The sequence below is a fragment of the Mauremys mutica genome, chromosome 2 (assembly GCF_020497125.1).
Source record: "Mauremys mutica isolate MM-2020 ecotype Southern chromosome 2, ASM2049712v1, whole genome shotgun sequence".
Lineage (NCBI taxonomy): Eukaryota > Metazoa > Chordata > Testudines > Geoemydidae > Mauremys > Mauremys mutica.
Window position 1 is genome coordinate 242,927,558 of NC_059073.1, and position 15,998 is coordinate 242,943,555.

The window sequence follows — 15,998 nt, forward strand, 5'->3', positions numbered from 1 at the left end:
AGATGCACTATACCGCAGAGAAAAAACCCACATTGGACACTATCTTTCACGGCTTCTTTAAACCTCACCTTTTAAAGGCTTTGAGATTAGAGTTTAAATAACACAAGCTGTAGAGTATTTGGAGTAAAAACGTGTGCTCATGGAATGAGCAGAATTAACTACTGTGAGAAGTTGATAAGGAGGAAGTGAATAAATTGAATGAACAGTTTTCACTAGCTGCTTTTCCATGTACACCCTCCCTGTGGTAAGTACTATTTCCACATCTTGTTCCTTAAATTATACATTGTTCAGTAACCATATGCTAGGCAACTCAGAAGTCGCATGTTCTGATCACTTAAATAGAAAAGAGAACATGAATGTCTGGCCCCTCCTCTTTGAAATCGGATGCAGTAGTAGAAACAAGCCCAAACCAAAGCTCCAGATACAGACAGCCCCAGACTTTGGGGAAGTTTGGATCCAGATCCCAACTTTGCCTCTCTGTAGATACATACACACACACAAAACTGCTGTTCATTCACTTACTTACGTACACAAAATTTGGTTTTCTGTTACACCAATAAAATCCCCATTGACTTCAAATCCCAGGTAATAAAACAAATCACATAAAATTAAGCTAGGTGTTGGGGGGGGTTTTTGGGAGGGGGGAAGGGGATGGAGGAGCCAGAGTTGGGCAATCAAGGTATGTCTATACTGCAATTAGACACCCATGGAGAGCCTGTGGGACTCAGGCTAAGAGACTGTTTAACTACAGTGTAAACTTTTGGGCTCCAGCTGCAGTCCGAGTTCTGGGACCCTTCTACCTCGTAGGGTCCTGAAGCCCAGACTCCAGCCCAAGCCCAAACATCTATATTGCAATTAAACAGCCCCTTAGCCTGAGCCTCTAAGACCAAGTCAGCTGGCATGGGTCGGCTATGGGTTTTCAACTGCAGTGTAGACATTACTCTCAATTACATGAAGATTACTGAGGGTAGAATATGTTGCCCTTAGTTTGGGCAAAAGTGAAAACAAAATATATAAACACAATTTCAGTCTCGGTGTGGTCTTTTTAAAAACGAGCTTGAAGGAAATTGCAGTGCCTGGATTAGATTATACTGGTACGGAGGCAAGAATAACCACAATAAGATATGTAATGGAAGATCACATAAACTGGACCAAAGGGGCATTAACACTATCAGATTTTTGATTATCAAATAAAATTACACTCAGTAACCTGTTTCCTGCGTGGTATAAAGCAGGGTGATTTTCAAAAACTTGAAAGTAATAAAGTATAAAATATTTACATTACTTCCCACTAATTTTGCAATGTTTTCCACTCCTTCCACCCCCACCTCATCTCACTTCTCTTCCCTAAGAGAACAGCTGTGTTCTTACCACGTTGGCTAGTTCAGGTTAGCTAACGTGAGGTAAAATTCCAGTGAAGACAAAGTGTTTTGCAGTTTTCACATTTGTCAGCAGGTCAAGGTACACCCCAGACTCCCTCATAGTAACTGGTGTGAACCCTACAAACTGCCTTGTCTTCACTTAGGATTTTACCTCAGGCTAACTACAATTAACTAGCGTGGTCTGGACACCGGGTTTTTTTTTCCTCCAAGTGAAAGCATACCATTTTAGTTTGACTGGCTTTTCTCTATTTTCCTCCTGTGTTGTTTTCATTTTCTGAGACTCCCCTTCAAGCTGTCTTTTACAAATATATTGGTTTAATTCCCCAATCCCTTCACCTCCCTACCCCCAGTATTTTCTCCATTGTTAAATTTAAGCAGGTCAGAGTCCAGGGACAAATAGCCACATCTCAAAAACCATCACTGCAATTCCCCCCTTGTTGGTAAATCTCTGCAGTGAAGCCAAAGACTGAATGGGAATGAAACAGAAAAAAACAAAAACTGTAGAGAACTGAAAGTGTCAAAAAGAAGAAGGCCAGACCGAAGCCAGAGAGAACATCTGAGGTGAAATCCTGACCCTAAAAAATAAAATGGGATTCTTGCCATTGACTTCAGTGGGTCAGGATTACACTTTTGAGAGGCTGGGCAAGAGCTACTGATGTTACAGCCAGTTGGAATATACACAAAGGCTCTGCAGACCTCTACACATGACTCTCAGAGTGTCTGATAAAACACATCCCCCTGTTTGGGACATCACATATTCTCTTCTTGTTCATGTACACTATGATTTATTAAAAAGTTTAGAGTTACTTTTTTTCTGTGAAAGGATTCCTAATTTTTAAAGTATTTATATTATATATATATATATATATATATATATATATATATATATATATAAATAAATAAATAAATAAAAAGGTAATGGGAAAGGAAAGTATAGATTTAAGGGGCAATGGCAATACAAATTGGGTCTCAAGTTTAGTTTTGCAAAAGCTTGTTTTTACAAAAGTAGAGACCAATAGAAATAGTTCCACATTTTTTTTTTAAAGTTTCAATAGAACTAGTTTTAAAACAAAATTCCATCACCTCACTAAACATCCAACTCGAACACTGCAACCTCTGGAAGTGAAAAATGAAGATGACTAAATATAAAAGCATGAATTATGTCATTGTTTTTCACTGTCCCAAAAGAGAGTGAAAAACCAACCGAACAATCAGCACAAACAGTGAAGAGTAATTTGGATTTTACCATTTAGTTATGTCATGTGCTTACACCAGCTTTCCACTAGCTCATTTACACTGTCTAATGAAGGTAAGTATAAATAAATATATTGATACCGCAGAATGCTCTGATTTTGCATGGTTATTGTGGGCTGTTTGGGAAGATTTTCCTCATTTAAATTACTTATTTGCCAAGTAATGCACATTGGAAAACATAATCCCAACTATCCATACAAAATGATGAGGTAGGTCTAAATTAGCTGGTAACACTCAAGAAAGATCTTGGAATCATCATGGATAGTTCTCTGAAAACATCTGCTCAATGTGCAGCAGCAGAAAAATAGAAAGCTCCTCAAAAAAAGCTGACAACATTAGGAACCATTAGGAAAGAGATAGATAAGAAGACATGAAATATCATAATGCCTCTATATAAATCCATGATATGCCTAAACTTTGAATATTGTGTGCAGTTCTGGTCACACCATCTCAAAAAAGATAGAAGTGGAAAAAATACAGAGAAGGGCAACAAAAATGATTAGGGGTATGGAACAGCTTCTACATTTAGAGAGATTAAAAAGACAAACTATTCAGCTTAGGGGGAAAAAAAAAGATACTGAGAGATCACCCAATGGAAATTAATAGGCAGCAGGTTTAAAACAAACATAAGGAAGTACTTTTTCACCCAATGCACAGTCAGCCGGTGGGATGTTGTAAAGGCCGGATTATGACATTCTAAAGCCCTAAATTATGTTAAGTGAAACCGGCCCCATACCATAAAAAAGAAAAAAAAAGTTTATTATTTTCACAGAAAGGACATTGAATATATAAACACGAAAGCTTTATATTTGCATATATATACACAGGTGAAGTTGTAAAAATAGAATAATAATCTTCATTTTCAGCAGTCCTCTCTGTAACGATGACATGACAGAAATAAATTTTAGACAAATTCTTCGAACTAATTGCGTATGTAAGTAAAGTAAAGTAAACAATATAAAAAAATACAGTAAATAATACAATGTACCAGAAGAGTTCTCAAGAAATTTTTCTTCTCTGACAGGGCATCTAAATTGTGGAATTCCTTATCTGAATAGGCAATAAGACTCTGAGAGGATATAAGATGGCAATAGAGGATACATGATGCACATAACCCACAGGCTTAAAGCTCAACTATTAGTTATATTGATATGAATTACACCCAAGTAATAAGCAAACCATCAGAAAATTGTAGGCAAGTTGTATTTTTCCAATAATTTGATTTGTTGTGTTTTTATAGAAGGTTATGCTGAATTACCTAGCATTGGTACTAAAATTAGTAGCAGAAAATTTTTATTGAAACCAGTAAAAAAAATTTTTTTTACTATATTATAAATAAATTATACACATACCAAAAAGCTGTGTTATTTTACCAACATATTTCTGTGAAAGTTAGTGCTATGTTCTCACAGGAAAACAAGAAAGGATATATAATTTTTTTACACCATGAATAAAGAAAATTAACCTCCTTTTCATATGAATAAATGAAAAAAAACCATTTGATTAAATTTTGTTAGGGAAATATAAAGATTATCCAGACTATATATAAAATATATTTACAAATTTTTATTCCGATTTAATTTTCACTGTGAAACAATGAATTGTTGGGATTTTTCTTTTGCCATACTATAAAAATACAATGTATTATGCATATGTGTGATTTATAAGTCTATATAAGAATTTTTACATAGCATAATACCTATAATAAAATATTATCTTGCGCACTCCAAACCTGCCAAGCAGAAAATCCCAGTCTTTTCTAGGCAAACATCTCTCTTCACATTCACTTTTCTATCCTGTGTCTCCCCCAGGACCACTAATTAATCTTGAGTAAACACCTTGGACACAGAGTGACAACAAGCTAGATGTGCAAAAGAGAAAGAAAGAATTTACCAGAAAAAAAGACTGGTAATCTCTAGAAAGCCATTGAGAAAATGAGAAAAAACTAGCCTATATTCAAGCAAATATAATGAATATTATAGGCTTTAATAGCCTATAAATTATATATGCACATGGTGGGCAAGTTATTTCAAATTAAATACTCAGAATATTTTGATATCTATGTATATCTTCCTTCACTTCTCTCAAAACCCTCTATTTATCCTTTTATCAGCACTCTCTGATATTTACTATGAAGGTTCCTGAAACTGACGGAGGGAAGCCAACACAAAATTTATCCTCCTCAAGATCCACTGGATCCAAGTCCATAAGATCATCACCTGCAAACTCAATCATGTGAAGCATGGATAGCACATGAAGCAGAAAGCGGCATGCACACTAAAATACACAGTATGTATGTATAGATCAAAAGAAGAAAGAACACACTAACATACAAGCGTGAACTTGGCAGGATTGCTTCACGACATTGCCGTCTCCGACCTCACATTTTCTCTGATTTTATCGGCAGTGAGATTTATTTATTTAAATAAGTTATGAAGACATGGTCAGAATTTTTCCAGTAGCAGCTGGTCAACGAAATGCTGCCTTAGGTGACTGATAGTATTTCTATGAGTAAGTCTGCTAATTTTACAAGTGCAATTATTGTTTTTTCCCTCAGCCCTGGCCCCTCGCCTGTCAATAATGAACAATTAGTGAAGGGTAAGGTTAAGGGTAAGGGTATCTGTATAGCCAGATGTGCATATTTTTGTCATATTTGAATGAAAATGTCTATATTTAGAATCTTCTTTTTCCCATGTCTCCTTTATTTATCACAATCGGTTGATAAAATTTGAAATGGAGTCAGATTTTTTATTTTTTTAGAGGCCCCTCATATTGCAAGGCCCTAAATTGTAGCTTAGATCTTAATCCAGCACTGTTCTGACTGCTAGTTACCTGAAAGTGTGCAGGAATCTTCTGCATGTCTAGCACCACCACCAACAAGCATTTTCCATTGCAGAGATATTCGCTGGGACTTCACGTCTCCTTAGCCTATGTTTCACTCTAATACTGTCCCTTGCTCCAACTAACCGTTTTTTTTTTGGTAAGCTTTGCTTTCCCTAGAGTTGAATGTGAAAGATGCCGTACACTCACTGTACATTGTCACAGTATCCCTCATCGTCTACCTTCTGGCTATCACGGTTATATTGGAGAGTAGAAGCCCACTTATGGGACTCATGAATTTTTCCCAACCAAATCTATTTTTTCACATTTAAAAAAAGTGACAGACACAGAAATGAGATTTAGGTCCCTTTTTGCTTATGTTACACACATGCAGTTTATAAATACAATCAGAAAAGTGATCAGGGCCTATGCTAGCCTCCCCAAAAGGGTCAGGTCTACATTACCTAACCCAAGTTGCATACTCGGCAGAGGTATAGGATTCTCTTTCAGAGTAAAGAATCAGTCAGGTTTCTAATGTGAGTTTAGACTCAAGATCTCCTGCAAAGAGGAGAGTCCAGTTATTTTCTTTCATGTGTTCTCATAACTGACACTGACATAGTTAAGGTATGTGAATAAGTTTAAACTGATGACAATTGATGTAATGTTTAACTGGTATGGATTACATCCCAGGAATTTGTTTTAATATAAAAACATTAAACTACAATTCAGACATTAATTCCATGAAGGCAACATTATACTAGTGCAGATAAGATCTGGAAACACAGGCAGACTTCTGTATGGATATGCAATTATGTAATATAAAAAGGAAGACATCTGCTGTAAATCAGTCTGTTTATTTTCACTTGAAAGCCTCAAGATAGAGGACTGTTTCTCATAATCCCCATCTCCTGTCTCTTCAAAGGATCATGTTTAAAGGTTTAAATATTCTCAACTCTAAATGAACATTGTTTACAAGTGTCTTCTGAATTATAATTGGTCTCAGATTACCTAAACAGTTCTACAGCGAGCCTATCATTGTTTAATATATATTGTAAGCTTGTTATGATGAAACATAACCGTGAAATGAATTAAGTGCATTGTTTGTAGAGGATAAATGAAAAGAGATAATGAACATTAAGAACTGCATTTAAGGCAAAAACCGTGTCATCATTCCATACATGGATTTCAACTCCAATATTTTGCCCCTGATATCAATAGGCATCATGCACACAGGGAGAGCAGAACATAGGAGACCAAATCCACACATACAGTTTGGAGAATGCAACTTTAAAATGTATAACCCTGGCAAGACAGGAAAGTCAGAAAGGGACCTGGGTGTCATTGTAGACAACTCAATAAAGACTTAAGTAAAATCCTGCTCATACTGACATCAAGGTCTATGACATCAGAGCCTTCAGTGACTAGGAAGACTGGGTCCTAAATCAGAATATGCTTATACAAGACTGATATTGGTAAAGAAAATAAAACTAACTTTCTAAAGTTAGCCTTTGTCAGTCATTTATCATAGGACCTTCAAATCCTCATGTGATACTACATCAGCTTGGGTCTTTTATTCAGTTCATGGGACCATGACAAGATCAGTTATACAGACCATTCTATCATTCAGACCTTAGGAGGAATGTTGCTGTTATTTTTCAAAGACTTAGTTCTATAAAAACTTACAGTTCCGAGATCAACAATGAAACAGTCTCCTTTGTTGAAACTGGCCCAGCTGAGAGGAACTTCTGTAGCTCTCACTACCCTCCGGCCCTTAATATGCAGAAGCCTCTGTGCACTCAAGTCGTTAGTGACTACGTGTTTAAATCCAGATGCAATACCACCTGCCTAAATACAAAAAACAAATACGGAAACTTTGATTAAGTTTGGTTTGCTTTCTACAGCATTATTGAGACATCAGACATGTACGAAATGAGAGATATGTGGCATGCTGCTTGGGATTACCAACACTGACTGCAGCCCAGAAGAAAAGAGACAATGGGTCAGATCAACTCCTGCACTTCTATGAACAGAGGGGATGCAGCTATAATTCAGATACACCAGTGTGTGGAACTACCACAGAAGGGATGGGTGTCAGTATCATTACATCCCTTCCCCTGTTCCTATGAAGACCCTCTGAAAGCGGGAAGCAGAGAATGGCACTGGCTGCTCTCTCCATCACTATTCCCCACAACCATGTGAGGAAACCCAGCTTAAGGTAATGCTGACCCAGACTGTCTGGGCAGGACTCAAGATGGGAGCCCATAGGGGCTAGGAGGAGGTATGGAGGCATAAGGCCTCTGCACAGATGACTAGGGATGGGCAAAACTCCCCCCCAGCAGATGAAAAAAAATGCAGATTTGGAAACACTAAAATGATCTGAGAGTTCATGTTGGTTTTGCTCAATTGTTTCAAAAGAAATCTAAAATTTTTTTTAAAAAATTGAAACAAAACATTTGAATTTTTTTTATTCAAAATGAATTTGGTTCAAAATTTTCTTTAATTTCATTTTTTTTTTAAATCAAATGTTAAAAAATGGTCAAAATCACATAACATTCTTATTTTTTTTCAAAACAAAACATTTTGTTCCGACACAGAACAAACCAACCAACCATATTTTATTTGAAAAAATTCATTTTCAGTTTGACCAAAATGATTCCCCCCCCGCTGATTTTACAAAATTGCCAGCACACCAAAAAAGCCATTACTGACACTTCTCTACAAATGACCCTACCCTCCTCCGTTCTCAAGAGATGTCCTGGTTTCAAGATGCTGTTCTGTGTGGGAAGGAGAGACAATTCCAAGGTAATTCTGTGAGTAATCTACTTGTCCCTGAGGTGGATGTTTACCACCTAGGAAGCAATCGGACCCAGTGTGCTGCCCACATAGGGAAAATCGAAAACACTGGTTTGAGCTTTCGTGAGTTTAAATTGATTCCCTTGGGGCTTGACTGACTTGGCCTATGTGCCTGCACAGGGGAATAAGCACTTGAGAACAAAGGGTCCCAGACCTTGGGTGCCAGCACCCATCTACTCCCTTCCTCAAGCAAATGGTCAAGGAGAAGTGGGGAATGGGTGCAACTTGGATTCCGGCTCCTCTGTTCAATAGTCACTGTACCTGAGCCAGCACAGACTGGGGGTGATATCTGACTGGATAGATCAGAATAGTAGTGAGTTACTAGTCTCCAGTTCAAGGAGGAAGCAAAATAAGAATTATGACTGAGATACAAGTCATGGGGCTACTCCTGGAGCTGCGTAGTTCACACAACACCCCTTGCTCAGGGTTGTGCCTAAAGGCACAGACTATTTATTTCTCAGCAAGCAGCAGCTGAATTAACAAAACAATATTCTTAATACCCAGAGATGTTTCCATCCCTCCAAATGACTAATTAGCTACTGCTGCCCAGGAGAATTTCTGTAGTAACTGGTATGACAACTTACTGCAGGCAACACCAAAGATAAGAAGTTATTGTTGTTGGAAGCACTACATCTGGAAATGAGGAAGACACTGGTGATGGTTGGAATTTTTGAAATTTCAGTGAAAGTTTCATGAAAAATGCTTGCTGTTTTTCAGCCAGCTCTACTACACATACAAAACTCCAATGTAACAGGAGTGGGCAAACCCCTCCATACAGGATGGAAACCAAACTTTTTGAAGCAAAAACCAAAGGAGGTTCTGGGTATCTTCCATGTTTTTCTTTTTTATACACCTCCAAACACTGGGTTCTGTACGAGGCCAAAAGCAGAGGTACCCCAAACCAGTGAGGCTGGGGTCATTCCTCTGGTACTGATAGCTTACCCAGAAGCAGAAAGTACCAAGAATCGCAAGACTGCAAGCTCACATGCGGTTTAACAGCCCAGTTTTGCAATCTTAAGTTGAGAGCTTATTTGAACAGAACCGTTGGTTCCAATATCACAAGCAGGCACTCTTTTTGTGAGCTGGGACATCCTTAGACAAAGACCTTCAAATCTTTTCATGCCTACTTTTTATTGCGCACTTATTCTGCCACTTATGTCAAGCAATACCTTACGCTGAGAATATTCCCACTGAAATAAATGCTACTTGCAGAGAAAGGTACTAGTCTATATGAGTAACCATGGTAGAATGTAATCCTATATAATTACCACAGGCAAAGATGGTTCTTTTGTTTGTTTGTTTTTAATACCCGTAAAAGTTGTCAAGAAATTGTGTTTGTGATTTTTTCAAAAATTCTAATAGTCATTGTGTTAATATGGTTACTTTGTATTAAAGCTAAGTAGAAAGCAGAACGTATCCCAGAATCCAACAAAGATATGTTTTGACCTTTTTGGGGGGGAAGGAGGGAAGTTGTGTTTGGTTTTGGAGAAACATTTTCATAGCTGACTGTTTACCTTGTACTTAATCCCTCCTTTGAAATATCCAACGAAGTCAGTAGACTCGTGTCCTTGAATTTCTCTACTCTGCACAGGTTTCCCACCTAGATAGTCATCCATCTGAACAGTGAAGATTGCCGCAGCTGTGCTTTCATCCTGGCTGCATTCTTTTCCTGAAATAAGATAAAATATTACCCTTACTGAGCAAGTCATCCTAGCGTAATAAAATGGGTAGCCTAGATTTTTGTTTTGCAAATAGTTTTCCCTGACCCAATAATCAGATGTGTGATGATATCCTGAGGCTACATTCAGCAGAACAAAAGCCTGTCTATATTCTGAGAAAATGCACCCAGCCTGTCCTCCTTTGGACCCTTTCAGCAAAAACACGGACACCCTTCAGGACTATTTCGTAGCCACTTGCAGTACTGGCTTTCTACAGAAACAGGAAGTAAAAATGTCTAAACAGTACCTCTCTCAATCTTCTTGAGTAACATTCTAGTTTAATGAGACAAATTCAAGCCTGAAAAATGGCTCTGAAAGCTACTTCTGGCTTTCCAAAGTGACTTGTTTTGAGCGTGAGCATGGAAAACCCTTGGGAGGGCCAGGGAGCAGAAAATAGTTACCTGGGGCAATATTTGAGATGGGAGGAGGATATCAAGTTTGCTAATGCACTAGTTCCACTTACACTGAGTTTGGTGTGTTATCTTTTCAGAGAATAGCGCACAACAGTTCTTACCAGGAATGTGTGACCACATTTATGGTTAAGGCTCATCTTTGGCCATGGCTACACTTGCAAATTTGCAGCGCTGCAGCAGGGTGTTGCAAATTGCAGCGCTGCAAAGCGCCAGTGTGGTCAAAGCCCCAGCGCTGGGAGCGCGGCTCCCAGCACTGTACGTTATTCCCCACAGGGCGGTGGAGTACGGACAGCGCTGGGAGAGCTCTCTCCCAGCGCTGGCGCTTTGACTACACTTAGCGCTTCAAAGCGCTGCCGCGGCAGCGCTTTGAAGTGCAAGTGTAGCCATAGCCTTAGTCTACTATTGCATGCTTTGTAAAAACCCCTTTGTAGCCTGATTAGAGTGTCTCTACAGTCCAAGAAACCCAGGTTGCACAAGTTTAGTAAGACAGGTGTTTAAGTTTAATTCTCTGGAAAGAGACCAGTAGTCACTGGTCTCGTCAGAGAGTGCTTTTATTCCATCATTGGCAGTGCCTGTGCCTGGTTTCTGGCACTGAGGTGAAGCAGTATTCAGAAATTCTGAAGCAATCACATAAGGGGCAAGTTTGTTGTTTTTTTAAATGGAAATAGTTGTGTGCTTTCAGCTGAGTCATCAATAGCAGAGAACCACTGAACTCGGCTGTTGCCTTGCTGCTAGCTGACTGAAGAACACTTGGCTGAAAACACACTGCTGACCAGGCCACTAAAAGTCCAGTTGGCCACAGCGGCCGGCTCTGCATGGCTCCCGGAAGTGGCTGGCATGTCCCACTGTCTCCTATGCGCAGGGCAGCCAGGAGGCCTCCACATGCTGCCCCTGCCTGTGGCGCAGGCACTGCCCCGAGCACTGGCTCCTCAGCATCCATTGGCTGGAACCCCCCTGCCCCAACCTCCTGCCCCAGCCCTGCCGCACCCAAACTCCCTCCCAGAACCCATACTCCCTCCAGCACCCCAACCCCAGCCCCGAACTCACTTCCGCAAGCAAACTTCCTCCTGGAGACCACACACCAACCTGCTGACCCAGCCCTGAGCCCCTTACTGCATTCTGAACCCCTTGGCCCCGGTGTTACGTTGCACTCCATATGATTTGATACCTGCTTTCAACTACCTGAAAGGGGGTTCCAAAGAGGATGGATCTAGACTGTTCTCAGTGGTAGAAGATGACAGAACAAGGAGTAATGGTCTCAAGTTGCAGAGGGGGAGGTTTAGGTTGGACACTAGGAAAAACTTTTTCACTAGTAGGGTGGTGAAGCACTGGAATGGGTTACCTAGGGAGGTGGTGGAATCTCCTTTCTTAGAGGTTTTTAAGGTCAGGCTTGACAAAGTCCTGGCTGGGATGATTTCGTTGGGAATTGGTCCTGCTTTGAGCAGAGGGTTGGACTAGATGACCTCCTGAGGTCCCTTCCAACCCTGATATTCTATGATTCTGATTTTATGAAAATATGCTAATGAGTGTGATATAATGTAACTGGAATACACTTCACGCAAAAGGTCTCTTGTAAGGTATCATTACAAATCTTACTATCTACTGAGTGTGTTCATCCTATTGGTATAAATGTATCATTCTTGTATCTGAAACTAGAAATATGAAATACAACTCTGAGGTCCTATTATAATTATGCAAAGTGTGGGCCATTAATGGTGGTTTGGAATCTTGATGGCTCCCATCAACTAGGACAATTCGTTGTAAATAGCTCTGTTTACTTGCAAGCCTTCCTGTGAGTCAGGCCAGGACGAATGAAGGCTTGGGGTCTCACAGGATATGCAACAATGTCACCTGGTACTGGAATCCATCTTAAACCTGGTGCTTTTCCATTTAGAAGGAGGAGTGGGGACCCAGAGAGACAAAAGATTCCTACCTTGTGCCAAAGCTATGTAAGGGGGTGAAACAGAAAAAAGGGGGCTGTAATCATGAGAAATCCCCTAGCTACCACCAGAGCTGGAACAAGGACTGTACCGGGGAAAGGATTGGGCCCAGACTAGAAAGGAGTCTAGTCTGTGAAAGAAGCTTATTAGAACACCTGAGGGTGAGATTTCATCTGTAATCAGTTTCTTACTGTATTAGGCTTAGACTTGCGTGTTTTTGTTTTATTTTGTTTGGTAACTTACTTTGTTCTGTCTGTTATTACTTGTACCAACTGAAATCCTACTTGTTATACTTAATAAAAATCACTTTTTGCTTATTAACCCAGAATTCGTGGGGGGAGCAAACAGCTGTGCATCTCTCCCTCTCAGTGTTATAGAAGGCGGACAATTTATGAGTTTACCCTGTACAAGCTTTATACGGAGTAAAACAGATTTATTTGGGGTTTGGACCCCATTGGGAACTGGGTATCTGGGTGCTAGAGATAAGAGCACTTCTTAAGCTGTTTTCAGTTAAGTCTGCAGCTTTTGGGGGATGTGGTTCAGACCTGGGTCTGTGTTTGCAGCAGGCTTGCGTGTCTGTCTCAACAAGAGAGGGTACTGAAGTCCCAAGCTGTCAGGGAAAACTGGCTCAGAGGTAGTCTCAGCATATCAGGTGGCAGTCCCAAGGGGGTCTCTGTGACCAAACCCATCACACCCGGCCCCACCCCAGAGCCCATATCCCCAGCCAGACCTCACACCCCACCCCTATGCCCCAGCCCGGAGCCCCTTCCCACACCCTGAGCCCCTCATTTCTGACCCCACCCCAGAGCCCATACCCCTCTCACACCCCAACTCCCTGCTCCAGCCTGGAGCCCCCTCCTACACCTCAAATCTGTATCCCCGGCCCCACTCCAGAGATCACACCCCCAGCCGGAGCCCTCACCTCCTCTCTCACTCTAACCTTCTGCCCCAGCCTGGTGAAAGTGAGTGAGTGAGGGTGGGGGAGAGCAAGCAACGGAGAGAGGGCGGATGGAGTGCGTGAGCACAGAGCCTTGGAGAAGGGGCAGAGCAGGGCAAGGGGTGTTCGGTTTTCTGCAATCAGAAAGTTGGCAACCCTAGGTGGGTGAGAAGTGACAAAACTAAGACTTTACTTCCAGCATCAGTCTCCAGACAGTCTATGCCAAGAGATCTTTCAGGGTTTGCACAGAGAGAAAAAGATGGAGGAAAAGATGAAGCTCCAGCCAAGTGTCATATCACAGGAGGCCAGACAACTGTCCTCCCCTCCTGCATGTACTGGGAGAGGGCAAGGAGAAGCAGAGAAAGGGGACTACATTTCATAAGGATGGCCACTTAACTAGCCTCTCACATCAATATGCATCCTGCCTTGCTTTGCAGATTTAGAGAATGCTTGTGTGACTCAAGTGGGAGAGAAGAACTGCTGGAGCTGCTTTTGAAATGGAGAAAACCCTGGTTCTCAGGGAATCAAAGGGAGGAGTAATAACAACTTATGCAGAATCCTCTGGAGGGTGGAATCATATAGCTGCCCGACTTTATAGAAGCAGCTTTAGATCAGATGAAGCCAGCAAGCAGACAGTTTGAAGGAACCATGCCAGCCCAGAGGAAAGAGAGAATCCGTCAATGGGGTTTCCCCGCTTTTTGAGGGTAGAACAGACCAGTGGAATCCTGACAATTTGATTCTAACGATCAGAGCTTCATTAATTTCCAGGTACTAGACCAGCAAGTGGAAAGTTGTAAACTGGGTGCCCCAGCACAAAAGCCAAGGTCAGGACAGTTAACTCCATAAGCAGTATAGGCACAGACAGACTGGTGCTGAAACACTTTCATATACATCACTGAGCAACTGTTAAAAATTGCTTTTAAAAATTAATTTATGGACATTCATTTCCGTAAGGCACATACTTTAAGTTTATAGCATGTAATTATACCATAGGGTCCAGGAAATAGGCCCTGAAATATTGTTATAGATAAGAGTCTCTTTCTACATCAAGTCTTGCAATAAAATTGTTATAATAAATTTAAGATTGTTTAAGATATCAGGTAAATTCAGCCTGGCGTACACAGCTCAAACTCAGTTGAAGCTAGTGGGCCTGATTCCACACTCATACACACATGTATGCTGGGAATGGCTCCGTTAAAGCAAGTGCAAGCAAGAAGACAATCGGGCCCAGAGGATTTACCTCAGGGCTGATTCTGGCTCATCCATTTTTGTGTAGATAATTCAACTCTGGGAAAACAAAATGGCCTTTAGAACTAAACCTTGAAAAACCAGAGGCCATGGCAATCTTGGTAAAGATGGTCTCAAGGAGAGTGCCATCCTGGTAACAGATGACTAGTATTCCAGATAACTAAGAACCCAGAATATTAAAACTATAAAGTTATGAAATCCTCTCATTAGCATTGCCGGTAGGCAATGGGGGGAAGGGGTGGGCAGGGAGGTCTGCCACAAAAACCACATACAAACGGCAAGTCTCATGATCTCAGCAACCGGTAGAGATTTTCCATTAGATAGAAGGGTGAGCTAAGAGACCTGTCTGGCTAGCATGCAAGGGCTTTAACTATGTCCTAATGGGGCATGGTTTGATGGCTAATCCCTAAAACAGACTCTGACTATGCTACCCATAGTAGCAAGCACAAGCTGTAACCATGACCACAACTGGTGTTTGTGTAACCCACACACCTCCTGGATGTGGTGTTCTGTCCCATCTAGTGGCACTGAGACCACTTAGAGAGAGATTAATGAGTTTGCTCTACAGCCTTAGCTAGTAGCCAGTTGGCCTTTAGCTCATGTGGTAGAGGCTCATGCACTAAGCTCTCAAGGTCCCCAGGTCAATCCTGCCCAACAACAACCAGGCTCTGTCTGTGTTACACTTGCTGAAAGGAGCGCTAAACTGGGCAACAGTGACATCCTACCCAGAACCAAAAATATTCTTTATACACTGGCAAGCATCTTTGCTCCACTTTTCCATTGCTTCACAGGCTCTTGGGTTAACAGACTGGAATTGATCTTTTACTGCTACATGGGCTTGAAGCCTTCACAACTGCAGAGCAAAGACAGCTAGGAAAAGGTGAGGAAAAAAACCCCCCAAAACAAATGCCAAAAGCAAATTAGAAGTTTGTGGTAGTCTGTTAAGACTCGAGGGAACCAAGAATAAACCATGTTAACATGGTGTGGCCAGAGTCATGTTTTTAGAGTGCACAGGGCTTACGTTTTTCTAAGGCAAAAGAGGCATAGGGTAGGGTTAGGCCAATTACATAATGCTGGAAGTTTCCTCTCCTAGAATTGTATTGTGACAGCAATACCACATGTCTCTAAATTGGATTACACTTTTGTTTAGACAGAATATTTGAATGGTGGATCCTTTCAGAACATTGCAGTCAAACCAAAACCTATCTGATTCCAGAATGAGGATGAGTCTTGTGGATTCCAAGATATGAAGGGACCTCTATAGCCAGAGACATTTAGTGCGTTTGCTGAGTAGAGCCTGTATATTGTAAATGCCACAAAGTTATTATTTAGTTCCTTATTTCTGAAAGCCTACTCTTTTGTTAGAGTACATCCGACACTGGTGAAAAGAGAGAACAAAGCACAGTCTTGTTAATAGCTTGAGGCATGGGAAA

At 40.9% G+C, this 15,998-nt stretch overlaps 1 protein-coding gene across 3 annotated transcripts in view; it reads right to left on the minus strand.

Annotated features, from left to right (window-relative positions):
- SCIN (scinderin) overlaps positions 1-15,998 on the minus strand; it is a 117,245-nt gene that overhangs the window by 62,462 nt on the left and 38,785 nt on the right. For all 3 annotated transcript variants that reach the window (XM_045006315.1, XM_045006316.1, XM_045006314.1), the window contains 2 exons: positions 9,824-9,978; positions 7,140-7,301 (listed from right to left, as the gene is read on the minus strand). In XM_045006315.1, coding sequence (XP_044862250.1) covers positions 7,140-7,301; positions 9,824-9,978 — 317 coding nt within the window. The remainder of the gene's footprint in view (positions 1-7,139; positions 7,302-9,823; positions 9,979-15,998) is intronic.